At 50.6% G+C, this 25,632-nt stretch overlaps 11 protein-coding genes across 11 annotated transcripts; 4 read left to right on the forward strand and 7 right to left on the reverse strand.

The window, feature by feature from the left end:
* Positions 1-957: 957 nt before the first annotated feature.
* On the reverse strand, positions 958-2,658 carry N7471_007873 (succinate--CoA ligase (GDP-forming) subunit alpha). The gene is made up of 7 exons (XM_057280592.1): positions 2,392-2,658; positions 2,298-2,326; positions 2,118-2,244; positions 1,999-2,061; positions 1,911-1,936; positions 1,774-1,856; positions 958-1,705 (listed from the first exon to the last, which is right to left on the reverse strand). Exons 1-7 carry the CDS (start codon positions 2,550-2,552, stop codon positions 1,205-1,207), a joined length of 990 nt encoding a protein of 329 aa, XP_057134852.1. The 5' UTR covers positions 2,553-2,658; the 3' UTR covers positions 958-1,204.
* Positions 2,659-2,832: 174 nt separating this feature from the next.
* N7471_007874 (Elongator subunit ELP3) lies at positions 2,833-4,615 on the forward strand (the record flags this gene model as incomplete). The annotated part of the gene is made up of 2 exons (XM_057280593.1): positions 2,833-3,136; positions 3,192-4,615. The coding sequence occupies 2 exons, from the start codon at positions 2,833-2,835 to the stop codon at positions 4,613-4,615; spliced, it is 1,728 nt and encodes a 575-aa protein (XP_057134853.1).
* Positions 4,616-5,169: 554 nt separating this feature from the next.
* N7471_007875 (uncharacterized protein) lies at positions 5,170-5,712 on the reverse strand (the record flags this gene model as incomplete). Its single annotated transcript, XM_057280594.1, has 4 exons — positions 5,170-5,247; positions 5,339-5,431; positions 5,547-5,604; positions 5,675-5,712. The coding sequence occupies 4 exons, from the start codon at positions 5,710-5,712 to the stop codon at positions 5,170-5,172; spliced, it is 267 nt and encodes an 88-aa protein (XP_057134854.1).
* A 313-nt stretch (positions 5,713-6,025) lies between these two features.
* On the reverse strand, positions 6,026-7,012 carry N7471_007876 (1-(5-phosphoribosyl)-5- ((5-phosphoribosylamino)methylideneamino)imidazole-4-carboxamide isomerase HIS6; the record flags this gene model as incomplete). The annotated part of the gene is made up of 3 exons (XM_057280595.1): positions 6,026-6,309; positions 6,366-6,552; positions 6,713-7,012. 3 exons carry the CDS (start codon positions 7,010-7,012, stop codon positions 6,026-6,028), a joined length of 771 nt encoding a protein of 256 aa, XP_057134855.1.
* Positions 7,013-7,177: 165 nt separating this feature from the next.
* Positions 7,178-8,164, forward strand: N7471_007877 (uncharacterized protein; the record flags this gene model as incomplete). The annotated part of the gene is made up of 2 exons (XM_057280596.1): positions 7,178-7,516; positions 7,571-8,164. The coding sequence occupies 2 exons, from the start codon at positions 7,178-7,180 to the stop codon at positions 8,162-8,164; spliced, it is 933 nt and encodes a 310-aa protein (XP_057134856.1).
* Positions 8,165-8,316: 152 nt separating this feature from the next.
* On the reverse strand, positions 8,317-8,788 carry N7471_007878 (RidA family protein; the record flags this gene model as incomplete). Its single annotated transcript, XM_057280597.1, has 2 exons — positions 8,317-8,609; positions 8,677-8,788. The coding sequence occupies 2 exons, from the start codon at positions 8,786-8,788 to the stop codon at positions 8,317-8,319; spliced, it is 405 nt and encodes a 134-aa protein (XP_057134857.1).
* A 4,149-nt stretch (positions 8,789-12,937) lies between these two features.
* N7471_007879 (uncharacterized protein) lies at positions 12,938-14,698 on the forward strand (the record flags this gene model as incomplete). Its single annotated transcript, XM_057280598.1, has 4 exons — positions 12,938-13,225; positions 13,282-13,522; positions 13,572-13,640; positions 13,695-14,698. The coding sequence occupies 4 exons, from the start codon at positions 12,938-12,940 to the stop codon at positions 14,696-14,698; spliced, it is 1,602 nt and encodes a 533-aa protein (XP_057134858.1).
* Positions 14,699-15,409: 711 nt separating this feature from the next.
* On the forward strand, positions 15,410-17,237 carry N7471_007880 (DUF890 domain protein; the record flags this gene model as incomplete). Its single annotated transcript, XM_057280599.1, has 10 exons — positions 15,410-15,489; positions 15,543-15,590; positions 15,651-15,726; positions 15,776-15,786; positions 15,847-15,945; positions 15,995-16,068; positions 16,119-16,248; positions 16,302-16,392; positions 16,487-16,750; positions 16,809-17,237. The coding sequence occupies 10 exons, from the start codon at positions 15,410-15,412 to the stop codon at positions 17,235-17,237; spliced, it is 1,302 nt and encodes a 433-aa protein (XP_057134859.1).
* A 177-nt stretch (positions 17,238-17,414) lies between these two features.
* N7471_007881 (uncharacterized protein) lies at positions 17,415-20,234 on the reverse strand (the record flags this gene model as incomplete). Its single annotated transcript, XM_057280600.1, has 1 exon — positions 17,415-20,234. One exon carries the CDS (start codon positions 20,232-20,234, stop codon positions 17,415-17,417), a length of 2,820 nt encoding a protein of 939 aa, XP_057134860.1.
* Positions 20,235-20,529: 295 nt separating this feature from the next.
* Positions 20,530-22,144, reverse strand: N7471_007882 (glycoside hydrolase family 5 protein; the record flags this gene model as incomplete). Its single annotated transcript, XM_057280601.1, has 4 exons — positions 20,530-21,195; positions 21,265-21,645; positions 21,718-21,982; positions 22,047-22,144. The coding sequence occupies 4 exons, from the start codon at positions 22,142-22,144 to the stop codon at positions 20,530-20,532; spliced, it is 1,410 nt and encodes a 469-aa protein (XP_057134861.1).
* Positions 22,145-22,332: 188 nt separating this feature from the next.
* N7471_007883 (putative APSES transcription factor (MbpA)) lies at positions 22,333-25,505 on the reverse strand. The gene is made up of 4 exons (XM_057280602.1): positions 25,335-25,505; positions 25,023-25,268; positions 23,308-24,967; positions 22,333-23,257 (listed from the first exon to the last, which is right to left on the reverse strand). Exons 2-4 carry the CDS (start codon positions 25,257-25,259, stop codon positions 22,578-22,580), a joined length of 2,577 nt encoding a protein of 858 aa, XP_057134862.1. The 5' UTR covers positions 25,260-25,268; positions 25,335-25,505; the 3' UTR covers positions 22,333-22,577.
* Between the last annotated feature and the right edge of the window lie 127 nt (positions 25,506-25,632).

Raw genomic sequence — 25,632 nt, forward strand, 5'->3', positions numbered from 1 at the left:
CGCTACGTTCCAGTTACAATTCACTCGTGTCACTTCGTGTATGTATGGGCGTACGAAATCGGCCCAGATCTCATTTAAGGACACAAACAACGTAACTACATAGTAGTTGACAGGAAGGGATGGATTAGAAGATATCTTCTGAGGTTTGCGAGACCGCCTGTAATTGTGACGAGCAGCTATTTATTGTATTTTAGTCTCTGGAATCAAGTAGATGACAGTTTTTTCTTACGGTGGGAGGTGAGCTTATATTTAGATCGTATGTATAGGATGGTCACTAGTCAGCGGACCTAACCTCTAAGAAACAATCCATGGATGTTTGTCCAAGGTGAACAAGATAGAACCCTCCTAGTTGACGATATCCGACTTGTTAGCCAACTCTTACAGTGGCCATGAGTGGGCGATGTCGGCGTATGCAACATGCGGTGCATGTCCCGAGATGCTCTTTTTCTTATCACAGCGATGAAAGTGGGCTTCATAGCCGCCATTCTAAGGCCCTTTTCGCTTGACGATGCCTCGCCCGTCTGTTTAAGTGGCGAAGGCGGATGAAAATATGAACATTTCTCACCCTAGGGAATTTACCAGCCTTCAGATATTCGGACTCGGTCCTCTCTTCCTCGGCCATGGGGATGCGATGTCGAACATATAACCTGGATGCTCTAACACATAGCTTTACAACACCATTTACAAACAGCATGTCAAAGTCAACTTTCAATATACCCGAAACAGAGGCTCAAGTCAATGCCTCCGGGTCACACTGGACTAATACCAATTTTCACTTTCTTCGAGAGCTGGGACCGCTGGCTGCGGTGGCAAGGCATGGCGGCTTCTGCTCTGCTGTGCAATTCGTGCTGGCTTCTAGGCCCATGTGTTTACTATGGATGTCCGGTATGAGCATTAGAATGAAGACCGGTCGTAGATAGAGAGAGGAGGGACTGCTCAAGAAGCTTGCTTCACAGCTTTAAAAGAATGGTTTCCATATATTTACATATTTCAACCATCCACTCTGCACAAGCAGCACACAGTAATAATTACACGAGCATGATTACTTCAAGGATCTCTAACACAAAGGAGAAAAAGAATACAGGAGCAGCCGAAAAGGAACAGCCCATAAAACCCCATAGTATAAAATGGCACATATACCTTAGATCCCCGTCTTCAAAACCAGGACAACAAGACACGCGATGCATCAAAAGGGGCGACAATTTTAAACAAGGTCGCGCTTGACGAACTCAGCAAGAAGAGTCTTGCCGAGGGAAGCAGGGCTGCGCTCGACGATGACACCAGCATCGGTGAGAGCGGCGATCTTGGAATCGGCACCACCCTTACCACCGCTGACGATGGCACCGGCGTGACCCATGCGGCGGCCGGGGGGAGCGGAGATACCGGCGATGAAGGAGACGGCGGGCTTGTTGTGGATGTTGTTGGCCTTGAAGAACTCGGCAGCATCCTCCTCGGCGGAACCACCAATCTCACCGATCATGATGATACCGTCGGTCTCGGGGTCCTCGAGGAAGACCTTGAGGCAGTCAATGAAGTTGGTGCCGGAGAAGGGGTCACCGCCGATACCGACGACGAGAGACTGACCAAGACCAGCGAGGGTGGTCTGGTTGACGGCCTCGTAGGTCAGGGTACCGGAACGAGAGACAATGCCGACACGGCCGCGCTTGTGGATGAAGCCGGGCATGATACCGATCTTGCATTGACCCTATGAACGAGATGTGTCAGTATTTCGCGCGGCTCGAATTATTGTAGAAAGTTGGAGTGGTAGCTTACGGGAGCGATGATACCGGGGCAGTTAGGACCGATCAGGCGGGTCTTGTTCTGGGTCTTAAGAATGTCGGTGATGCGGACCATGTCTATATGAAATCAATCAGTTCGCGCGCTTCAATCCGTAGTCGATCAATCCGTACCGTGCTGAGGGATACCCTCGGTAATGCTGTTAAACGAAAAACTGTCAGATAAAGTTCTTTGCAAGGGGGAGCTCCATCGGGTACGTACCAGACAACGAGGCCCATCTCAGCGGCGATGGCCTCCTCAATACCGGCAGCGGCAAGAGAGGGACTAAATGCAGTTAGCATTGTTTTGCTGATATTTCGAGAGCATAGGAGTTATCATACGGAACGAAGATGGCGGAAGCTGTGGCACCGGTCTCCTTCACGGCATCGCTAACGTTGGCGAAAACGGGACGGTCGAGGTGCATGCTGCCGGCCTTCTTGGGGTTGGTACCACCGACGACATTTGTGCCTGTCCTGTGTAAGCTATTGTTCGGATGCGATCGCGGTTGGATAAATATTTACCGTAGGCGATGGCCTGCTCAGCGTGGAAGCTATTTCAAGGCCGAATGTCAGCATCATGCGCGTGCGACAATGAGAGCGCAGAGGTTGAACTTACGTTCCCTGCTTTCCAGTGAAACCCTGGAAGAGAACGCGGGTGTCCTTGTTGATCTTGAGGTTGTTCAAGGTCTCGCTGTAGGCAGAGGTGGCCTGAGTCCGACGCTGGGTGGCGCCGACATTGCGAAGGGCCGAGAGGGTGTTACGGCGGAAGGCCTGCATTGCTGCAAGATTGTATGTATGAGGGGAGAGTTGAGGGATATGAAGTGAGGTGGAAGAAATAAAAGGACGGGATAAAGGGCAGGTGTTCGGGATACGCACCCGGGAGTTTTCGCTCGGGATAATTATTTTACTTAAGCGGAACTGACTTCGGGCGCGGCCTCGGCGACCACATTTTTCTATCTAATCAACCTCACCCCCACTAACCTTGGAAGTACAACTGCTTGTCGCTTTTGGTTATTGAAAAGACTTCCCGCCAAGGCGCGGTGTTATTCTATTCGCCATGGCTACCATGACTATGACCTCGCAGGAAATCAAAAGGGCCGCCAAGAAGAACGCAAAGAACGTACCGGAGAACGAGCGGTTCATGCGAGCGTGTTCCGACATTGCAAATGCTCTCATTCAAGATTACGAGTCGCACAGAGACTCTACCAAGCCCAAGAAGGATCTAAATCTCAACAAGTTGCGGGCTACCTTTTCGAAAAAGCACAGCTTGTCCAGCTCGCCGCCACTGACGGCCATTATTGCGGCAGTACCTGAGCACTACAAGAAATATATCCTGCCAAAGCTGATTGCGAAGCCGATCCGTACGTTTACATATTCCAAGTGGGAGTGATGGACTATCGCTAACCTTGTTTATAGGAACCTCCTCTGGTATCGCCGTCGTGGCGGTTATGTGCAAACCTCATCGATGCCCCCACATCGCCTATACCGGTAACATCTGTGTCTATTGCCCTGGTGGCCCAGACTCCGACTTCGAATACTCGACTCAATCATATACTGGATATGAACCGACCTCGATGCGAGCGATCCGCGCTCGTTACGATCCGTTTGAGCAGGCCCGAGGACGTGTAGACCAGATCAAAGCTCTCGGTCACAGCGTGGACAAGGTGGAATACATTATCATGGGCGGAACCTTCATGTCGCTACCAGAAGATTACCGGGACACTTTCATCTCCCAACTTCACAACGCGCTGAGCGGATACCAAACGGACAATGTTGACGAGGCCGTGCTGGCAGGCGAAATGAGCAACGTGAAGTGTGTGGGTATCACAATCGAAACCCGACCAGATTACTGTCTGGATACACATCTGAGCAGCATGCTCCGCTACGGTTGCACGCGGTTGGAAGTTGGTGTGCAGAGTCTGTACGAGGACGTTGCGCGAGACACCAACCGCGGCCACACCGTAGCAGCAGTAGCTGAGACGTTCAAGCTTGCCAAGGATGCCGGGTTCAAGGTTGTCAGCCACATGATGCCCGATCTGCCTAACGTTGGAATGGAGCGCGATCTCTTCCAGTTCCAGGAGTACTTCGAGAACCCCAACTTCCGTACCGACGGTCTCAAACTCTACCCTACGCTTGTCATCCGAGGCACCGGTCTCTACGAACTGTGGCGCACCGGTCGTTACAAGAACTACACACCCAACGCACTTATCGACCTTGTCGCACGCATTCTCGCCCTAGTTCCCCCGTGGACCCGTATCTACCGAGTCCAGCGCGATATCCCCATGCCACTTGTTACCTCCGGCGTGGAGAACGGCAACCTGCGCGAACTGGCATTGGCGCGTATGAAGGATTTCGGCACGACCTGCCGTGATGTCCGCACGCGAGAAGTTGGTATCAACGAAGTCAAGAACAAGATCCGTCCATCGCAGATTGAGTTGATCCGCCGTGACTACACTGCCAATGGCGGCTGGGAGACTTTCTTGGCATACGAAGACCCGAAGCAGGATATTCTCATTGGATTGCTTCGTCTGCGCAAGTGCAGTGAGACTCACACCTTCCGTCCTGAGTTCACCGGCCAGCAGACGAGTATTGTCCGCGAGCTTCACGTCTACGGTTCTGCCGTGCCTCTTCACGGACGTGATGCCCGCAAGTTCCAGCACCGTGGCTTTGGAACTTTGTTGATGGAGGAGGCGGAGCGTATTGCCCGCGAGGAGCACGGTAGTCGCAAGATCAGTGTTATCTCCGGTGTGGGCGTGCGTAGCTACTATGCTCGTCTCGGGTACTTCCTTGACGGTCCTTACATGTCCAAGATGTTGGACCCATGGGAGGACGAGGAGTAATCACCTGGAGGAAAACAGGGCAAAAAAAGACAAAAAACAAAAAACAAAAAGGATACCAGTGTCCAGCTGAGGCTCGGTATCTGATTCTGCATCCACTGGCGTCGGCGGTCTCACAAAAACTTGATTTTCTTCTCAACGAAGAACAAATGATTGAATGTCTATACCAAATTTTATCTTTAGTTGCATCCAATGGACAAAAAATGAGATATCAAAGAGCTCGAAATAATTATGAGCGCTCTATGTACAAGTCGCAGGTCGGCCATCTGTGTATTCTAGCAAAGGAGACCGGGAAACCTGCCCGCCAACGCCTTTCAAGCTTAGTCCGATCCTGCTCGTCTTTAACATAGACGAATCTAGGTCGCACAGAGTAGACATGGGTGATTCATACTCGAGAGAATTCAAAGTATTCTCTCGACCTCGAATCACTCCCAACGCATCAAATTTAAAAACCACCGTGTTGTACTCAAGAAACCCCAAGATATAAGCTCAAAGATTGAAAATCGACAAATAAAGGTGTCATGGAAGACATCGAAGGAAAAGGGACCAAGGTAATTTCAATGCAGTGATATAGCACCTCCCCTACTGTCTCGCAAGTGAAGGTAAGCCTGGAAACCGCAGAAAACGAAGAAGCCCTGTGAGCCAGAAAAGCGCATTGTCAGTAACCGATCCCTTTCTCATGCAACGGACGATCCCGTCGGGGCTTAGGGAGGGGGAGTGACGTACAGCGTAGACGATCACAGCGGTGTAAATGGACGCGGCGACTGCGGGGCCATCTTTGGGTTCGCCTTCTGATCCGGTGTATGCGTGGTTGTTGCTCTATATTTAGGACCTTCGTGTTAGCGGCTGAACCCCATATTACGTAGGTCTGTGACAATGAGTCTTTGGGGGATCTGGGGGATCTGATGGGTAGGTCGGAGTCGGGGAGACGTACGCTGTATAGCGAGCCGAGGACTGAGAGGATGACGATTGCGAAAGCGGAGATAACGACACTATTCGACAGGCGAGGTGTTAGAGCGATAGGGCTTTTCGATGGATACTGTCTGGGATGGGGGAGCGTACCAAGACCAGGCGTTCAAGGCAGAGACTACGGGCTTCATATTGGCGATTTGATGATAGGTTAGGGGTGTTGCAGAAGTATCGGGATAGCTGGTTTGTTGGAGAAAGGTGGTCGCAAATCGGCTAATACAGAGAGTTGAGGTTGAGGACTTGAGATACGGAGGCGGGCGGACCTTCAGTTGATGCAAGCCCCTAAGCCGTTTTGGGACAAGTCCAGACACATCTGTGACTCGTCTTCCTTGCTGTTTGTTTTCATCTCTTTTTGATGAAATAGTAAATGAGGATATGGAAATACTATTCAGCTCATCATAATATTTTTGATATCATCTATTCGTTTTGATTTATGTTCTATTTTTAATGTGTCCTGTTCCATTCGATACATTCATCGAACGTCACTCCGGAGCCGCCAAAGATATCTAGCGCGCTACCAATCGTCAAATCCACTCTTCCTTTGCTACTCGTGTGGACCTTTTCCAAATCTTGTAAATGGCGCGCACCTCCTGCGTAGGTCACGGGAATAGTACACCATTCAGCCAGTCTTGAAACAAGTTCCTCATCGACGCCTTGTTGCAGGCCCTCTACGTCTGCAGCGTGGATTAGGAACTCGGCGCAATATGGTTCCAGCATTGAGATCGATTCTACACAGTGTCAGTGAGCCAACAATCAACCTAGGTTCAGTACTGGAAGGACATACCCTGGTTGATCTCCATCTCGGTGATAGTTTGCCAGCGGTCCATCGCAACGAACCAAGTATCGTCTTTTCTGCGGCAGCTTAGATCCAAGACCAGCTTTGACTTGTCGCCGCCCAGGGCTGAAAGGACCGACTCGAGCCGCGCGAGCGAGAACTTGCCCCCAGGGAAGAGGAATGAAGTGATGATCACCTGTTGCCCGCATTCCACATGATTAGCGTCATCGGACTCTTGCTATGACGCAGTGCAAGCAAACAGAAACTTGAAGTAAAAGGATAGATAGCATTGTCTTCTCGACCAAGCACAATGCCAAGCGAAGAAATAGTAATCCGTCTGGAATCCGGGGGCTTACCTTGTCTGCACCCTGATCAATCCAATATTGCGCATTCTTATCGGTGATACCTCCGGCCACTTGCAGTCCACCCGGCCATGTCTTCAATGCCTCCTGAGCTGCCTCTTCATTCCCTGGTCCAAGCTTCACGACGTGCCCGCCGCGCAAATTGTGCTTCTGATACAATCCCGCGTAGTGGCTGGCCGGGAACTTGGATACGTAGTTGGTCTTCAGGTCTGCCGCCACCTGGCTGAGCGTACCACCCACAATCTGCTTGACCTGCCCTGAATGCAGGTCAATGCAAGGCCTGAACTTGGTCATCTTCTCTGGCGAATTGGAGAACAAGTTGGTTCAGTGACGACTCATGGATGTGTGAATCGAGGGGCGGCTTATCTTATCGCACGTGATCTCGAGCTTAGTCCGAAAAACTTCTTGGGCGGAGACGCGAGTGTTCGATTTTACAATTTGGTCGACAGCACATTCACCATGGTTGTGAAACGAAAGAGAGAAACCACTGTGGTTTCCAAGCCTCAGGCCAAGGAAGACAGCCCTCCTCCGGTGGACAATGCGCAGGACGTATTCCGCAGATTATTCGAAGCACAATTCGAGCCACTTGATTTGCCAGCTCCGACCGCCAAATCTACAAATTCCGATGAAGCAGGAAATGAGGACGACGATGACTCTGATCTCTCTGGGTCGGGAGGTGACTGGGATGGGATGTCCGACATCAGTGACGAGAGCAACCAAGTCGAGGTGGTCGAACACACGGATACTTACGCGGCACCAGAAGACAGAATGGACAAGAAGACTTGGAAGGCGTTTATGGTATGTGCTAAATCTCAACGCATTGGGAGCTCATACTAATACTGAGACCTGCAGAGTGGAAAATTGTTGTCCGACTTAGATAAGCCGAGCACTGAGCCAGAGCCTACATCCAAAAAAGAAGAAGAAGAAGACACCCACGACTCTGCGAACCTCAAGCATGATCTTGCATTGCAAAGACTACTCAAGGAGTCACACCTTCTCGACTCCGCCGACGACCTTGCCCCCACTGGAAAGAACCGTTTGAAGGCTTTGGATATGCGCATGCAATCCCTTGGAGCCAAAACTTCGCTCTATGCGCAAACTAAAATGCCTACTGCGCACCGACGAGGCATCAAAGCTAAGGCTGAATCAAAGGAAGACAGACGCCGCCAAGAGGCCAAGGAGAACGGCATCATCCTCGAGAAGCCTAACAAGGTACACAAATCGAGCAACAATGGGCGAAGAGAGCGCGGTGTTGTCGGATCTTCCGTGGGCAAGTTCTCGGGAGGCACATTGAACCTGAACAAAGACGACATCGCTCATGTCCAGGCGTCAGGACGCCGTATGATGGGTGGCAGAGGAAAGGGCAAAACAAGAGGCGGCAGAGGCGGTGGTGGTAGGGGTGGCAGAGGTGGTGGCAGGGGTGGTGGTAGAGGCGACAAACGCTAAGCTCACGATATTTGAGAAAGGGTCTTCTCCCATTCTTAGGATAATATGCTTCTTCGTGTGGCACTGCCTACCCACGCTACTTCAACACAAGAGCTAGATGGGTTCATAATCCACAAATGCACATACGCCATGTCCGCTCTGACCTCGATCTCTCACGGGTCATGAGCTACAACTTCAATCTCAACCCGCATATCATCCTCGCCGAGCCTCGTTACCCCAACACATGTCCAAATAGGCTGGTGGTTTGGCATCCATTTCTTGAAATTCCGCACCATCGCCTCCAGGGCCTCGTCGTTGATCGGGACGTGGTACGAGTTCACCCGAAATACCTGCTCCCACCCTTTTCCTCCTGCGTGCTTCAGGTTCAGGTCCACGTTGGCGAAAGCCTGGTCGATCTGCGCATTGATCTCTCGATGGATCACAAAGGTTTGGGGGTCCCAGCCGCCTATTCACGATGTTATCCGCACGATCTATTTATTCGGAAAGCGAGGCCTCCTGGCTTGTGTACATACCTTGGCCTGCGCATTCGATGCGATCGCCAATGCGGACGGCTTGGCTGTAATAGAAATCTCGCTTTGCTTTCTGGCCCCAGCCGTCGTAGTTGAAGTATTGGAGGTGCGACATATTTAATCGATAGAGATAATAAATGAACTATCACGTTAAGAACTTTCACTACATGTACAACTAATTAATGTTTTAATCTCTACAATTAAATACTCGAGGTTTTAGGCGGAATATACATTCCGCCGGACGACATACGTCATACATTTACAGACTGACCTCGGGAGAGGGCAGCACGAATATTACGATATCCAGCAAATTTAGTAGTTTGACTATAACTTATATTTACAACGATATTAGAGACGCAAAGCTTATGGGTCATTTCTTACCTAATTTTATAACGGTAGGTGTACCTACGCTGCTGCATTCGTACTTGGGTGAGGATATATATCCGTGGGTCGTTGCTGGGACTCACTACTTGGTGAAATGAAAGCATCTTGCAAAACTCATGATATATAAATTTTTTTTTTCATATCTAGGTCTGGTTATGTCTATTTGTGGTCTCTTTGGTCCAAACCAAAGTTGATCTATAATTCCATGATGCATTGACTTTGGTGACCCCAAGCGCATTACGGAGGTACTATGTGGAATAACAGTCAAGAATTTACATACACGTGTTATACTTGCTACTATACATAGACAATTAGATCCCTTTATTTGGTTTACACCACGGTAGTTCTATATCACCTTCTCGCATTGAGTTTGCGAATACTCGGACTATTCCGGCCAACGACTCTTCAATGCCGAAGTCATCATGGCTGAGGGATTACACATGCAGGTAGATACATGTACAGTATGAAAAAGCTTCTAGAATAGCCTATTTCACCTGAACCAGGGTAACACTCCAGACCTAATCTTGAGTTTGTAAATACTCCGAGAGTTGCGAACCGCCCAGCGCCACATACTCACTTTTGCGACGCCAAGGTCTCAAGATCTCGATGAAACGACACCAACGAGTCAAATCAACACGAGGGGAAGATTTATGCAATCGAAGACCCAATCCCGTCAATCCACAATATACATTGTAGTGAAATCATGTACAAAGTAATACGCCTCAACCACCTGGTCCAATCGTTATCGTGAGACATGCATCTCCACACCCCAGCGCTATCAGGTTATGGATATCCACAGGAACAACTCACGCAATCGCTAGATCCATACGCGAGTTCCATATGTCGACGATCAGGGCGTCCGGAGTAGCCTTGTAGGGTCGACCCTCGGGATATGCATTCGGGATATGCATTCGGGAAAGAAACCGCGTGAATGTCTCGGTCCACAGGGTCCCATCTAGATTTTTGTTCTGGGCCCAACAGTCTGATGCCAAGCAGGTCCATTATATTGAGCTGCGCAAAAATAAGGGGACCGGAGTTTTAATTTTGAGTGGCGCTTGTAACGTTTCTGTTGATAGAGGAAACTCAGGCGAACTGGAGAATGATAGAATGATCGGCAGTTTGGCGAAGGACAGTGAGGATGTCATTTCATGCGATGACGACATGCTAGGATGTCTTTTGTTGTAAACTGGCCCTACATTCTTCATTCTTCGTGGGACGCTCTGGAATTCCTCATATTAGCTTGTGTGTGTCAAGTTCTTTGGGCGGACCAGGAAAGCCAGGGGCTGTTTCAGATCTGCAAATCCCCTGGCCAATGCGTTTGTTTATTGAAGCGCCAGGCCAAATAGCTCAGACACAGCCTCATGTGTTCGTAACGCTCACAGATTTGAAATAATTATCTTTGTTGTTTCTGCTACTATCGCTATGGAGTATATCTATATGACTAGACTGTGTTTCAGATGGGGATAGTCATACTGGTCAGGGGTCTACTACCTCTGCCGGATTGAAGCCATAGTGGGTAGAGACTATTGTTTCAAGGAATTTCGAGAGAATACAACATACGTAAGGAAAAAAGAGAACAAGTTGCTTTGGAGTGCTAGAGATGGCGAGTGGCCAGTCAACAACTTTGGATTGATAATCAACCAAGAGATAAGATTTCTTATTCTAAAACCCGTCAAGAAATCTAAGCACGATTAATCCAATTACATGAAGTTCCAAGACACGTTTCTCAGCTCCGTTGTGGCTGCGGCCTCGGGGGGCCGTGATCCCCGTACCGAGGAGACTTGGATATTCTTCAGGAAGATCGCTACGACGGTACACGGGGTCTTTACCAAATCTAGATGCAAACGGTTATCACCTTAAGTTTGGCCTCGGTTTAAAAGAAGACCCACTTCAACAGAAAGGGTCCCCTTGTATTATTTAGAAGTGGGGATCTCGAATCATCTCAGGCCAATCTACTAATAAATCCACCCAACGTGTACTAACCGAGACGGTATCGGGGCACCCGAGAATCGGCATCTGCGGCAAGACTGTCCTCGCCGTGAAAGCGGCCCGGGGAGAGGCTTGGCGTTGGGCATCAAAGTTGAGAACTGGATCGGAAGTAGAATTCTGCAGGTTGCCAAGATAGAAAAAAACTCCATCAGCCTTACAGGGTAGACAGCCCTAGCCAGCCTTAACCGAGCGGATGGTTGAGTTCGAGATAGAAAAACACCCCGAAAGTGTCAAGTCGACGCTCAATTGCGAAGGGATGTGCAAGTTAATGATCAATAGTACAAAGTAGACGATGACGAGATCTTGGCGGCCCCGCTACGGTTTCTAAGGGTGTGGTACTCCGTAGCGCGCGGCGCATCAGGGTGCATCAGTGGAGTCAGATACGCTCTATCACGCTAGAAAAGACTTGCACCAGGGGGGGGGGGGATTTGTGGGTCTGATCGACACGAGGATTGGCACCATTTAGGGCATAGTACATAGTATGTACTCCGTATGCATGTAATACCTTGTATTCTGTACTTCGTCGAGGCCTTTCGATTTGTCGATCATCTCCTGTCTATTCCATAGCGCGAACCTTGTCCCGAGAGAAAGTCTTGGACGCATTCTTTCTCCTATCCACGTCTGTCTGGCAATGTAGCTGCATTGCTCAATCTTGCGGGTATCACTTATCTGGAATCATAATGCATCGTCATTGGGTTGTGATGCTAAACCTTGTACGGAAGTCCGGAGTATCCAGCCGCCCCCTTTGCGGGTCCCCGATTGGCGACTTGTAAGCAGCAAGGGCCAACATCCCCTATACAGATCCATCAAGGGGGAATGCACACGTAAGTCAATGGCGTATTTTGTCCAATAATCTTCTCTGTATCAATATTGACCAGGACAAATGACGAAGCTTGGCATTTGCTTAACAGATAGTTATCATAATGGCTAATATTCGACACGTGGGGAAGAAATGAGACCCTGGCACAGACATCGGGTTTCAGCTTCTCTTTTCCTACCGGTATAATCAAGATATGTATCCGCCTCGGCAAGACATGGCTTGGAAAACTTGGAACTGTTAGTGGATTGGTTAACCAGCTTATCATACATCCCTGTTCTTGCAGACGTTCGGGACCCTTAAAACACAAAATATGCCGCGGAGCTAAACCGAGTGAGGTTCCTCCGTACTCTGTATGCAGGTGTCGAACACGTTTTGCCCGGTATCTTTTTTCCGATTGGAAATCTTGAGGGTGAAACCGGACTTGGCTGCTGCCCATGCTGTGCAGATCGATTCCACTATACACGCGTGTATGGAGACCGGAGAGAATTCCAGTGGGTATTGGAATCTGCCTTATGGACTTAGGCACCAGCACTATTCATCCATAGTCGATCAGACTCCAAAATAACTCGTGGGGAGCTCAGGAATGTGCTTTCCCTGGGGTAGACGTCAGCCTTCGAGGCTTAGAGATGACATAGACATGCAGCCGTCCGCTCTAGAGACATAAGTCATTCTGTAAGCTTGTGGGAATTTTGAACTAGAACCTCGAGGATTCCAAGTGCGGATCATGGCCCGTACGTGTCAAATTGAGCGACGTTGGGTTTACCAGATTTGTCTTATCTGTGCCACCCTTGATGGTATAGTAACCCCCCTGGTCGAACCCACTGTGGAGCACGTTTAGTTGACTGTAGATGCATGGGTCTGCCTAATATTTTGTTTGTATTTTTGGATAGGCCCTATAGGGGTTTCTTACTGGAATTGAGATACAAAAGGGTGTTTACATTCCACCATTTAGCTTTTTAGATCTCTAAAACTGTCTGGGCCGAATGAAGCCATAAGTCTTCTTCTATTGTCAATAATTTGTGTCTGTTGATACATCCAGACCTGTCTTCATATTCTATAATAATTTTCATCATGACTTTGTCCCATTTCAGTTCAACAGAAACCCTCAGAGAACCTGGGGTCACAGACAACTCCCTCAACTCAAGCCCTAATCTCTCGCCTCGGAATGACAAAGACTTCTCAATACCATCCACACCAGCAGAGTCAATTAACCTTGAAAGCCAAGCCCCAGAATCACCACCATATCATGTGTTCACTCGGTCTCGCAAGTTGTTGATGGTCATTATTGTCTCCTTCGCCGCCATCTTCTCGCCGCTATCTTCAAACATCTACTTCCCAGCGCTTTCAGACGTTGCCGCGGTTAGTCGACTTGAGTAATATATTTGACCAATTCGTGCGTGCTAACGGCAATACAGGAACTCAATATTTCCATGTCTCTAGCTACCTTAACCATCACGATATACATGATTGTTCAAGGTCTTGCCCCGAGCTTTTGGGGTGCTTTCTCCGATGTGTTGGGCCGTCGTGTGCTTTTTATGGGAACATTTGGTGTATACATTGCTTCGAACATTGCTTTGGCCGTCTCTACCAACTATGGTGAACTTATGGCTTTCCGAGCGCTGCAGGCTGCCGGAAGTGCCGCCACCATTTCAATTGGTATGATATATTAACAATCTCTGTTTTGTGACTTAGCTAACTTGCCTAGGTGCTGGTGTCATTGGTGATATCACCACCTCAGCGGAGCGAGGCAGTCTGATTGGAATCTTTGGTGGTGGTAAGTATCCCGCTACTTGGATGTACTGCTATGTTCTAAGCTAACAGTATCCAGTCCGCATGTTGGGCCAGGGAGTTGGACCAGTATTTGGTGGAATCCTCTCTCAGTACCTTGGTTTCCGATCTATCTTCTGGTTTTTGGTTATTGCATCCGGAATCAGTCTTCTCTCTATCTTGTTTTTCCTCCCCGAAACACTCCGTTCTATCGCTGGCAACGGCACGGTTCCCCTTAAAGGAATCTACAAGCCAGTGATCTACTCCATTCGCGGACAGAAAAATGCACAGGAAAACTCGATCCCGTCCGGAAAGAAGGGCAAGGTGACCTTCAAGACCGTGGTGGCACCCCTCACCTTTCTAGGCGAGAAGGATGTCTTCATCACCTTGTTGTTCGGCAGCATTGTGTACACAGTCTGGTCAATGGTAACTTCCTCCACATCTTCCCTATTCGAAGAACGATATGGCCTGAACTCACTGGAAGTCGGCCTCACCTTCCTGGGCAATGGTTTCGGATGCATGACCGGCTCCTACACAATCGGATACCTAATGGACTTCAACCACAAGCGAACAGAACGTGAATACTGCCAGCAGCACAACCTTCCTGTCGACACTCGCATCAACTTAAAGAGCCATCCTGACTTCCCCATCGAGTACGCCCGCATGCGCAACACTTGGTGGATCACTGCGACCTTCATTGTCTGTGTCGCTGTCTACGGAGTGTCTCTCCGCACACACCTTGCAGTCCCGATTATCCTGCAGTTTATCATAGCCTACGGCTCCACCGCCATATTCACCATTAACAGCGCCCTCGTCATCGACTTGTACCCTGGTGCTAGTGCGAGTGCAACGGCAGTCAACAACCTGATGAGATGTTTGATTGGTGCTGCTGGTGTCGCAGCTTCTCAGGCTATTATTGATGCTCTCACTGCTCAGTTTGCATTTGTTCTGCTCGCTGGCATTACCATGGCAATGGTCCCTCTTCTCATGGTTGAGATGAAGTGGGGCTATGGATGGCGCATTGAGCGCCAGGAGCGACTTCAAAAGAAGGAAGAGTCGGTCTAAATGAAGACGACCGATATATCTGGAGTGAAAAAAGGGGCAAAATTGGACATAGAAGGGCAAAAGGTACATAATCACGATTTGACGATTTGGGTTTGGCTTCTCAGTAAAAAGCGGTGCTTATATGGTTTCACTTCTCACTCATACTTTTGAGAATTACTTATTTTTTGTTTCAGATGCACATATTGGCGCAAATACAAATAGTACAGCTAGCTACCTTCAGGTAGCCTTTCACTTTCAGCATTCTTTTGCAACGTTCTTTTCGTATGAAGATATATACATATGTATATATGTCGCTTAGGCCGTAAATGTAAGGACAATGATGACTATAGCAGCCACTTGGAACTTACTTTTGTTTTCCTCTCTCCGCCTTCCTAATTGGTATCTATAAGTCCCTCCTATTTCTTTATTTTAAGCCTCTCCCACTACCTATGTGAAACCAGTCTCAATGAGAATTCTTTCCTGAAATCAATTATGCAAGGCTCACCTAGTTACATTGATTTAGGTCGTATATGATGTTCTATGTGGTTCTGCCCTAGATACCAACACAGTCAAAGTTCCACATGGCCGCTTTCGTCATCCGTATGCACTTGCCAACATCAGCTTCCCTCATACGCCGTGGACGTTGCTTTCTTTGGTACCAACCACATTCAAATTCTATCAATAATTTCCAGTGCACTGAGCACCTCTACAAAGTAACCCCCAGCCCTGACCATGGAATCTGCCCGAAGTCTCTACAAAAATGACATCGATTTTGCAGCCTTGGCGCTGCAATCGCGCGACTTCGCCAAGCAGTACGTGAAACGGTCTCTGCTCTGACAGAAATACTAGTACTGATCGAATCCAGCTTGAAATCAAACGGCCAACTGGACTTTACAGATCCCGCCGCCGTCCGGTAAGTCGGAGGATTCTAACATCTGACATCCCGAGAGTGGATCTGATTTGCACCATGCAGACAACTCACCACCACCCTCCTGCAACAAGATTTTCACCTGAAAGTTGAGATCCCCGAGGATCGACTATGTCCACCGGTATGCAGACACAGAACCTATCATATGCACATGTATTGACTTGATTTAGGTACCAAATAGGTATGTCGTCCCGAAATGACGGCTTGGGCCCTGCACGCATGTGCCTGACATGGAGTATAGACTCAACTACATCCTCTGGCTGCAGGACCTCCTTGACTCCACCGCTGGAGGGTTGCATGAGGGGTATGACCGAGACCGGGAGATCGTCGGCCTCGACATGTACGTAATGAGTCCTTCCAATTTCTGGATCATGCCTAACAAAGTGAAGCGGAACGGGGTGCATCGGCATATACCCCCTTTTGGGCTGTGCGACACGGCCGCGGTGGAACTTCGTGGCAACAGGTACGTATTTGAGTTTGAGGATATTCAGCATCCACTGATCAACCCGACAGACATCGACTCGAACAATATCCGCACATCCCGACATAATGTGGCCCTGAACAGCCTCGAATCGCGAATTCATATCGTACATTCCGACCCCAACGGACCGCTCTTCCCGCTAGAAAAGCTAGGCCGCCAAACGTTAGTCTCCTTTAAGTTAAGACCTTCTAGAATCTTAGCTGACCATTCACCAGCCTCGACTTCACCATGTGCAACCCACCCTTTTACACCTCGGCCAATGAGCTGAAGCAATCCGCTGAGCAGAAAGAACGAGAGCCCTTCTCGGTATGTATCACTAGATGTTTATTTCCATGTCAATCTACCACACACCACCCATCGCATCCCACTTACGTACTGTACCGTACTAACTTACATGAAGACCTGCACCGGCGCCGAAGTCGAAATGGTGACCCGCGGCGGAGAAGTCGCTTTCGTGAAGCAAATGATCGACGAGAGTCTCCAGCTGCGCGACCGCGTCCAATGGTACACATCCATGCTCGGCAAATTGAGCAGTATCAACGTACTCGTAGAAATGCTGATCAAGCACGGCATCACCAATTTCGCAGTCACCGAGTTCGAGCAGGGAAGCAAAACGAAGCGCTGGGCCGTGGCCTGGTCATGGGTAGACAGACGGCCTGCCATGGTAAGTCGTACTGGACCACCTTTTGTGTTTTGTGGACCATGTCTAACCGCTGCTCTAGAATATTGCCCGTGGAATCCCCGGCTGCCCGAAGAGTCTTTTGCCTTTCCCTGCAGATTACACATTCACGTTACCACCTGGCACGTCTATTGACATAGCCACTGCTAATATCAATGCAGAACTTAGCTCGTTGCCTTGGTTCTGGGCCTGGGATCAGACCCGTTCTGCGGGGACGGGATTCGCTGCTGAGAATGTGTGGTCGAGATTCGCCCGCCGGAAGATGAAACTTGCCGGTGAGGAGGGTGCGGATAAATTGAAGATGATCCCGGCCCAGGTAGCGCTGGGAGTACGTCTGCAGATATGGCTGGTCCGGGGGCAGAAACCGGACGAGAAAGAGGTGAAGGTCTTAGTCCGCTGGGCGCAGGGGACAGACACCGTCTTGTTCGAGAGCTTTTGCGGGATGGTGAAGAGGAAGTTGGAATCAAAATGATTCCCATAAGATTATGACTTTAGCTGTACACGGGTATCAACAGCCTCGATTTATCAATCCACACGAGGAGATTTGAATAATGTTGAACTTGGTATATGACTTTTGTAAATATTTGCACTTGCTAGATGAGCGAGCTAATCTATATAATTCATAAACAGCATCAAAGGGTTATATGTACTAATTCCCCGTTACCTCAGACTGCAACTGCTTCAAGCGGTCCCAACCTTCCGTGCCATCCCAGAAGTCCTTGCCCTTACCCATGATTCCTCTCACGGCACTTCGAGCCTTAAACCGCCAGTCCTTCGCAACAAGCTCAGCCTCTTGATCACCTTCAACCTTCTGATCTTCACGGTCCATAGGACCGAACTTGGCATACCCATCCCTCACGAGCTTCTCCGTAGCCCGCACAACCTCAAGCCAGGGCTTCTCATCGCCCATCTGGAAAGCACCCTGGGCATTAGCAGCAATAGTAGCACGCCACGCCTTCTCATGAGCCTCGAACGCCTTAGAAGGCCGACCACGGAAGACTTCAACGCGAGCAACAATCTGCCACAGAACCGAAGAGTGCGTGATAAGCGGGACGACATTCTGATCGACCAGCGAGATGATCTGGCCGGGAATAGTACCGGTGCGAACAATCGGGGCTTCAGATGGATCGTCAGAGCGGATAAGCAACGCCTCGTACTCGAATGCCACGTTCAGGAAATCAACGAGCATGCCTAGGATCGCCACGTCAATGCATTTCTCGCCTTTCTTCGTGCCGGCGAGCTCGATAATGCGCTTCTGTGCGGTGATCACATCGCGGAATGGTGTCGCCGGCGGCGGAATGGACGCCGCGACTGTCAGGACGTTGTCCCAAATGCGGGCGTCAGTGCCCTTGAGTTGCGCTGCACGCTGGAGCGCAGATAGGGCCTCGCGCTTGCGCTTGTGGGGGTCGATTTCGGCGGCGGAGACCTCGCCGGTGGACTCGTCGATGACCTCGGGGGCGGGCTCTGGGGCCGGCATGCGCAGCATCGCCGCGGCAAGGTTACTCCAGGCCTGGCCGTCGGTGTCGTCGAGTTGCACCGTGCGGGTGAAGGTGTCGGTTGCTTCTTGCCATTTCTGGAGCTCGAGCTGCACGCAGCCGAGAGCGAACCATGCGCCATGGTTCAGGCGGTTGATGTGCAAACTCTTCTTATAGGCGATCTCGGCCTTTTCCAGTTGCGGTGGTGTGGATGTGAGGTAGTGGCGGGCCAGGGACCGCTGGGCGCGGGCGTATCGTTCTCCGGAGACCTCCCAGGCACGCTCGTACATCTTTTCGTCCTTGTCGATATCTCCCATGATACAGAGCAGACGTGGGGCATCTGCTGGTAGTGGTGACCGCTCTGGTCCTTCGAATTGCTCGTTTTCGTCATTTTCATCTGGGCCGGTGGCCTGGTAAAGCTGGCGGCGGATGAGGTTCTTCGCCTTGCCTTCGCGCTCGGTGGCGGCATAGCAAAGCGCGGCCTCAGCCCACAGGTGTAGTCTCTCGTAGATCTCGAGTGCGGTGCGCAGACCACCGAGATCAACCCAGCGCTTGGCAAGTTCGGCCTCGAGGCTCCAGCGTGTTGAGAAGTTCAGGATCCAGATGTGCTCGAGTCGGTCAGCTGCCGGGGCAGACTCAGACTGCTCAGGGCGTGGCAGGAAAGTTGTGGGGTCGCCTGATTCAGTCTGAGCTGCGTCGTCGCTAGTTGCAGTGTCCGCAATGACCTGATCAACCAAAGCTTGCATCTGCAGAACGGCTCTCTCAACAGTACGGGAACGGTAGCCCTCTACGCGACTGCGAACCAGAAGTGCTTGGGTGTAGATTTGCCAGTTGGAGCTGCCGCCATCGAGCACTCGAGTGGCGTATGGGTTTGTTTCCTCTCGGGTGAGGCCGTCCTCAGGCGAGGTGTTAGTAATGGCAGATGCCAGTGCGAGTAGGAGAGCAGAGTCAACGGGGTTGAGAATGGGCTGGTTGTTGGCATCAATAGCATCCAAAGTTGCGGAAACCTTATCCTGAATTGCCAAGGATTGTTCGTCGGGCTTTTGGTCGGAGAAAGAGATGGCCTCGAGAAGGGTGTCGTCGTCCAAGTTCAGGTTCTTGGGCCCAGAAGGCTCCGAATATTGTGATGTCTCATCAGCACTCTTAGCCAACACGACCAGCTGACTGATATCGCGGTCTTGGAATTTTGTCCGCTTGCCCATCTTTCCGGTCAGTGCGAACTCGAACCTCCGCACCTTGGCCGCCTGATCAATATCTTCCCGTGCCTTGACATCGAATCCGTGGTGTGTGTGGATAATGGCCCTTTCCAGCAGGAACCGACTCCGCTCGTCTGAGTTCAACTCAGCCTTGTCCAAAATCTCAACATCCTTGTAGATCACATCCTGGAGAGTACTCGTGACCTCCGAGAGCATCTTTTGGTGAAGGAAGTTGGCGCGCATACGCGCGGTCTTTGCCACAAGTGGTCCATCGCTGCTCGCATCGGCCAGCAGAGCCTTGGCGACAGCAAACAATTCCGGGTTGGGTGTGAGCTTGTAGGCAGCTTCTCCATCCAGGGTTAGATCACGGATGATCTTTGCCCGCACGGCTTTGAGGGTTGTGCGTTCGGTTCGCAGGCTAGAGGGCAAGATGGCTTCGGCTGAGCTGAATTCGAGGGGAGGACCGGTGACGTTGGACTGCAGGAAGCTGAACAAGGCTGCTAGTCCAAGATGCAGGAGTTGCGATTGTTTTTGTTCCGTCGTTAGGTCATCGCTAGACTGAAGGGTGGCGCGGGCCTGGTCTGCGACGAAGGTAGTGTATGATATCTCGCCGCTTGCAACCTGTGCAAGAGACTCGTTCGAGGCATCGTGACCCAGCACCTTGTGAGTGAGGGGCAGGTTGAGGATTGGGACGATGTTGTCTGACGTCAATCGGATTGGATCGATGCAGTCTTTGAGAGGCGAGGCGGCATCAAAGATGCTGTCCAGATTGGACGGATACGCAGGAGATTCAGCCATGTCAAATCCCTCCAGTAACCTTTAATAAAGATCTTGAAGTCGAGAATGTGCCCCGCGATCTTTTTCGATTTTTCTGGCTTATCGATAGTGTGCGGATAACAGTAGTGCGTGGTATTTAGATGGAGGTCACGATATCGCCAGGAACGGAAACTATTGCCACACTCTGCTTATAGAGCATCACATCTATTATTAATCTAACCACTTTCAACGCTCTAGGGCACCAGAATCCAATCGTGAATGTCCAATTTATGATAGCATGCTATACCAAGCCGACCAAGCCGACTCTTGCTCGGACTCAATGAGCCGCATGTGCGTGGTCCTTGAGTATACGATTCAAACCCTCTCGCTGCACACAACGCTCAAAGTGGAAACTCCTAGCCAACTCTTCCAGATCCTTCTCACTGCTTCCTCGAAATAATTCAGCAAACTCATCCACAAAGGACCCCGCCAAGAAAGTATAAAACACATTCCGCATGACATGCAACTCCGTATTCCAAGATGTGGGATAAGTATCCTTAGCAGTCGGACTAACACGGTCAATCCACTCGAGCAAAGGCTTCAAAGCCGCCTCAGGCTCGGACTTAGGCCGCCTGCCCCATTTATCCAGCCAAAAGTCCCTCTTCTTATCCAAGAAAGGCTTGAGCGTCTTGTTCCACTTGCTCTCAGGGTTCGTATAGATCATACCCTGCAGACCGATGTCCTTGTAGAGCCAGATCGACCAGCTTATGTTATACTTGTCGTAGATGCGGAGCTGGTCACCAAGAAGGTTGTATCGCTCCTGGTTAACAGTCTCGGCATCGACGTCAAATACCTGGTCCGCGTAGACGGGCCCGAACTCCCCGTTCCAGACGGGAGTCTTGTTCTCGCTCATGAACTGCGCTTTGCGCAGGTACCCGTGTTCAAGTCGCTCTTTTTGTTCGGCTGTGCCCTTGTAGCGATCGCCGGTGGGGAAACCCATTGACTAGAGATTAGATCGGATTAGAACACTACCTCTGTGTTCTCGCAGGCTCGGAAGGAATGCGAAGCTCACCGAGTAATCATGCATGGCATACACGCTGTTCGGCAACACCTCGTCAAATCCCTTCCACTCCATCGCAAACGTATTCCCATCCAGCCACAGGATATGATCCGGGTCAATCTTGCGAATTGCCTTCTCAACGCGAGCATAGAATGCGGGTAGTCGTACATGCTCAGGATCGCAAGGTTCGTTGAGCGGGTTGTACCCAGCAACCCAAGGATTATCCCTGTACCTGGTGGCGATCTGCTCCCAGAGCCAGATAGTTCGGTCCTGGTGGTCCTTGTAATCCCAGAAAGCGGCATATCCGGTAGGATTGTCGGAGTGCCAGTCTGGGTTCTGGCCACCGGGAACGGCGTGCATGTCCAGGATGGTATAAATCCCGTGTGCTGCGCACTATACGGCCTTAAGATTAGTCCATTTCCTGCAACTACTACCCCTATGTAGAGGGATATGCGAAACACTGACCAGGTCGACGACTCGATCCAAGTGTTTGAACCCTGATTCCTTCAGCACGCGGGGATTCATATCGTCCTCGAAGTGGCGGTAGTTGAAAGGCAGACGCAGACAGTTCAGTCCTAGCTCGGCGAAGAATTTGGCATCCGCCTCAGTGAAGAAGTACTCGAGCCATTTGTCGAAGAAGAATTCGTATTTCTCTTGTCCTAGGACTCGACGCATGGCGGCGCGGTGCTGGGCCTCGTGGCCTGCGAAGCCTGTGATGAAATTCTCCATACTTCGAGATGATATGTCAGTTCGGAGACGGGGAAATTAACACGGCAACTTGATTATCTGCATACTTCATCCATCCTCCTAGAGCAGCTCCTCGCATCACAACCCCCTCTCCATTCCCGTCGACGATAGTATCACCCTTCACGCGCAGGAAGCCGGTAGCCATATTGTTGATTCAGTGATGTAATGGCAATTGTCAAAAGCTACAATGATGCCTACGGGAGTCAATAAGAGGTGCTACGCATGACTATAAGTACTTCTAAGGTTCTCCGCAGCAGGGTATTTATCCAAAAGTCCAGCAGCCAAGTAAAACGCGGGGGATAGGGTAAATGTCTCGGCAACTAACACGGGGCTTCAAGCCACCAAGCCCAGTAAGCCATGTCGACCGGCTAATATCGCGACATTTAGCCTACACGAGCACACAGCCAAGAGGCCAAGAGAACCGATCAAGTGTACAAGAATTGCATTTCTCATAAATAACAAGACATGTGCCAACGGGCATGGATGCATGCCACCAGGGTATTTGTATACAAGTGAAGCAACGCCGTCCAAACAAGCCGCCCAAACGCTCAGAGAATAATGCAACACATCAGACTAAACTACCAGTCCTGCCCGCGATCCCGCATCAGGATCTCAATGGCTTCGTCCTCGGGGACGGGGTTGTCATTCAGTTCCTTGACGCATTGCGTGAGCCCCTCCGCGGCTTCATCTACTTGCTCTGCCGTCCAGCCCGTGCATGCCATCACCATGCGACGGTAGTTCTGGCCAAGAACTGCGTTCTTTGCTTTCAGGCCATCGACCTCAGCTAGTATCCCTCCGTTGAATTCTTTGTAGCATTGTGCCTGGCGCCTAAGCAGATCTGTTGTTGGCAGTGAAACCAGGAAGGCGACTTGCTGTTCTGAGAACCCGGACGCTGGGTCGAAACCCTCAGGGAATAGGGCATCAAATGTCGCGATATCAACACCGGAATCTCGGTCTGCATCACCCACAACAACCGTCCTGGTCGCGTCCAGTCCCGGTGTGGTCTTCACCGTGACCAACAAACCCTCAGATGATCGCTCTAGATTCTTGATGCGCCGGTCTAGCTCCACGCGCTCAGAACCTTTGCGTCTGAGCTCATCATATTGCTTCTGTTCGATCTGCCGAGCTTTGGCAGACTCGCGGATCTTCGTATGCCAGTGATCGAAACTTTCTTGTTTTTGTGTCAGGCTCGAAGCCAACTCTCGGTCAATTCCACCAAGTGTTTCTTCGACCATTGCGCTGATTTGGGACATTGCCGCTAGATTTCATATTAGCAAGGATGATGATTATTGGCGGGAATACCCTTACCATCAAGAATCTCTTTCTTCGATTTCGCCAATTGATCAATGAATGTGTCATTCCGATTGGCCGGTTGTTGAGATTGAGAGTTTCCGTCGACCATGTCGACACCCACACCGTAATCTGCAGGTCGGAGGCCAGTATGGTTTGGAATGTGAGGGTCGGCACCCACTTCCAGGAGTTGTGGGACAAGGACTGAGCGCGCACGCCCTGCCAGATTAAGGGCCGTATCGCCCTGATCATCGCGGAGGTTAACAATCTCAGAGATGAACCGTCCTAAAGAGATGACTTCACCGCTGGAGCCCCCGTTTGGCGCATGGTCTCCATTCGCACTTGGGACGATACCGCCATGTCGTACAATAAACTCGAGAAGTGCTTCCAGATAATGCTTTGCAGAGACGTGTCCGCCGCCACCAGTCGCAGCCATCATGGCGATATGGTGCAGGATGGTACGCCCGCTGTAATCAACCATGTCAATGGTTGGGGCTAACACCTGCAGCAAACGCGGGAAGCTTCGATAATCGAGGTTGTTCCGAGTGCCCACGGACTTTTGCAGGGCCGTTTCTCCGGCACCGTTGACTCGCGATATACTGACACCCTTGGCTACTAGCGCATTGAGCAGTGACATGCGGGCAAGCATCGCAGCCCAGTGCAGGGCATTGTTTCGGTACTCATCGAGGGGTATTTCAAGGTCATCCCCGGTCAACTGCAACAAGGCTGGGTGATCCGTGAAGTCTTTTGTTCGTTTATCGAGGAACAATGTCATAATGAGCTTCATCTTCTGGAATCGCTCGGGGGTAGAAGCAGGCGCCAGGGACTCGACGCCGCGTTTCGAGCCATCATCAATAGGAGGGGGAGGAAGATCCATGTCTTGATAAAAGGAGTCGTTAGGTTCTGTGGGTGTAGGTTCGTGCATGGATAGATTAGATGGTTCTCGAGTGAGACCAATAGGTGGGCCTTGGTGCGAAGCAGAACGCATGCGTTTGCGCGGTGGTTCCGCAAGGTCCTCGTTGTCCTCTTGCACCTGGTACCGATTTTGCAGGCTCCCAAACCCGCTGTCGGACATGCTGTACATGCTCTGCTGGCTGCTGAACGGGAGACCGGATTCCTGGCTGCTCATTTGCTGCGAAGGCTTGCGAGCCACGCTTGGTCGACGACTGTTAGTGCTGGGCGAGTCGAAGCGCGCTTTGCTAAGGGCATTAACAGCAGTGGCAGCGGTTCGTGAGATATTTTGGAAGAAAGTTCCCTGCTGCGGCTGTGACGCGCTGCGATTCTCCCCGCCGTTGTAAAGGCGCTTGCGCTGTGCGGCCATTGCTTGTTCTTTGGTGGGTGTATCTATCATTGATCCTCGCGCAGGAGCTCCGGAGCCGTCAGGGTCCATATCGTACTCCAGCAGTGGCCGGAGTGATTCTTCAACGTGGTACTCTCTGCACAGGTCGACACCTCGTTGGTAGTTCACCCACGTCCCCTGGTATTTTCCGTAACCGCCTTGTACCTTCTCGTGTTCACCAGCCGCAATTTCTTTCTCGAGGGTTTTCGTTCGTCTCGCTTTAACGACACCAGCGACTTTCAAAATTTGCGTAGCGTTCAACCAAGAATCGGATCGACGTTTCATCACAGCAACACCATTCACTTCCATCTCATAGACAGCGATATTAGAGTAGACAGCCTATTTTGAGCCTCGTCAGTGGCATACTCTGTGGGTGTGGATAAAGACCACGAACTCGGTAAATCTGTGGTTTGTACTCCTCCTGGTATGACATTACCGACCCATAGTCGTTGGCTCCATCGTATCCACCAAAGCTAGTTCGTGGGACGCCGTTGGGGTAACCGAAAGAGGACATCTGAGATCCTTTCGGGGGCGGAGGAGTTGCGCGAGGGGTGGAGGAGAGGGATTGTGAAGCATTCAACATGTTGTAGGCCATTCCATTCGACCCTGTACTTCCCTGTGAGTATGACATGCTGGACTTCTTGGGAAATGTCAGCCTACAAATCGGGTAATGATGGGGTACAGTACATAGCAAGGGGAGAGATACCGGATGCCAATTGGAATGACGCGAGTTCAAGGAGGCGCGTGGCTAACCCTCTGGAGGGAAACCGTAGGCCAGACCAAATAACATTCAAAGCCACAAAGCGACCGAACGAGGTGTCAAGTTGAAATTGAAATATTAAGATCCGAGGCTCAATGCAAGGTAAGGCAATGTTCGCGGGGTTTGGGGGGAGGCTGTGAAAATGGCGCGTCGGAGTTCCCGTGACACGCATTTCGCCAAGGATTTCGCGTTTCTCCGTTTTGGGTCTTCACTTTTTTCCACTTGTCGATTGGAATGAAATAGG

Source organism: Penicillium samsonianum, assembly GCF_028829775.1.
Source record: "Penicillium samsonianum strain IBT 33392 chromosome Unknown utg000004l_segment0_segment0, whole genome shotgun sequence".
NCBI lineage: Eukaryota > Fungi > Ascomycota > Eurotiomycetes > Eurotiales > Aspergillaceae > Penicillium > Penicillium samsonianum.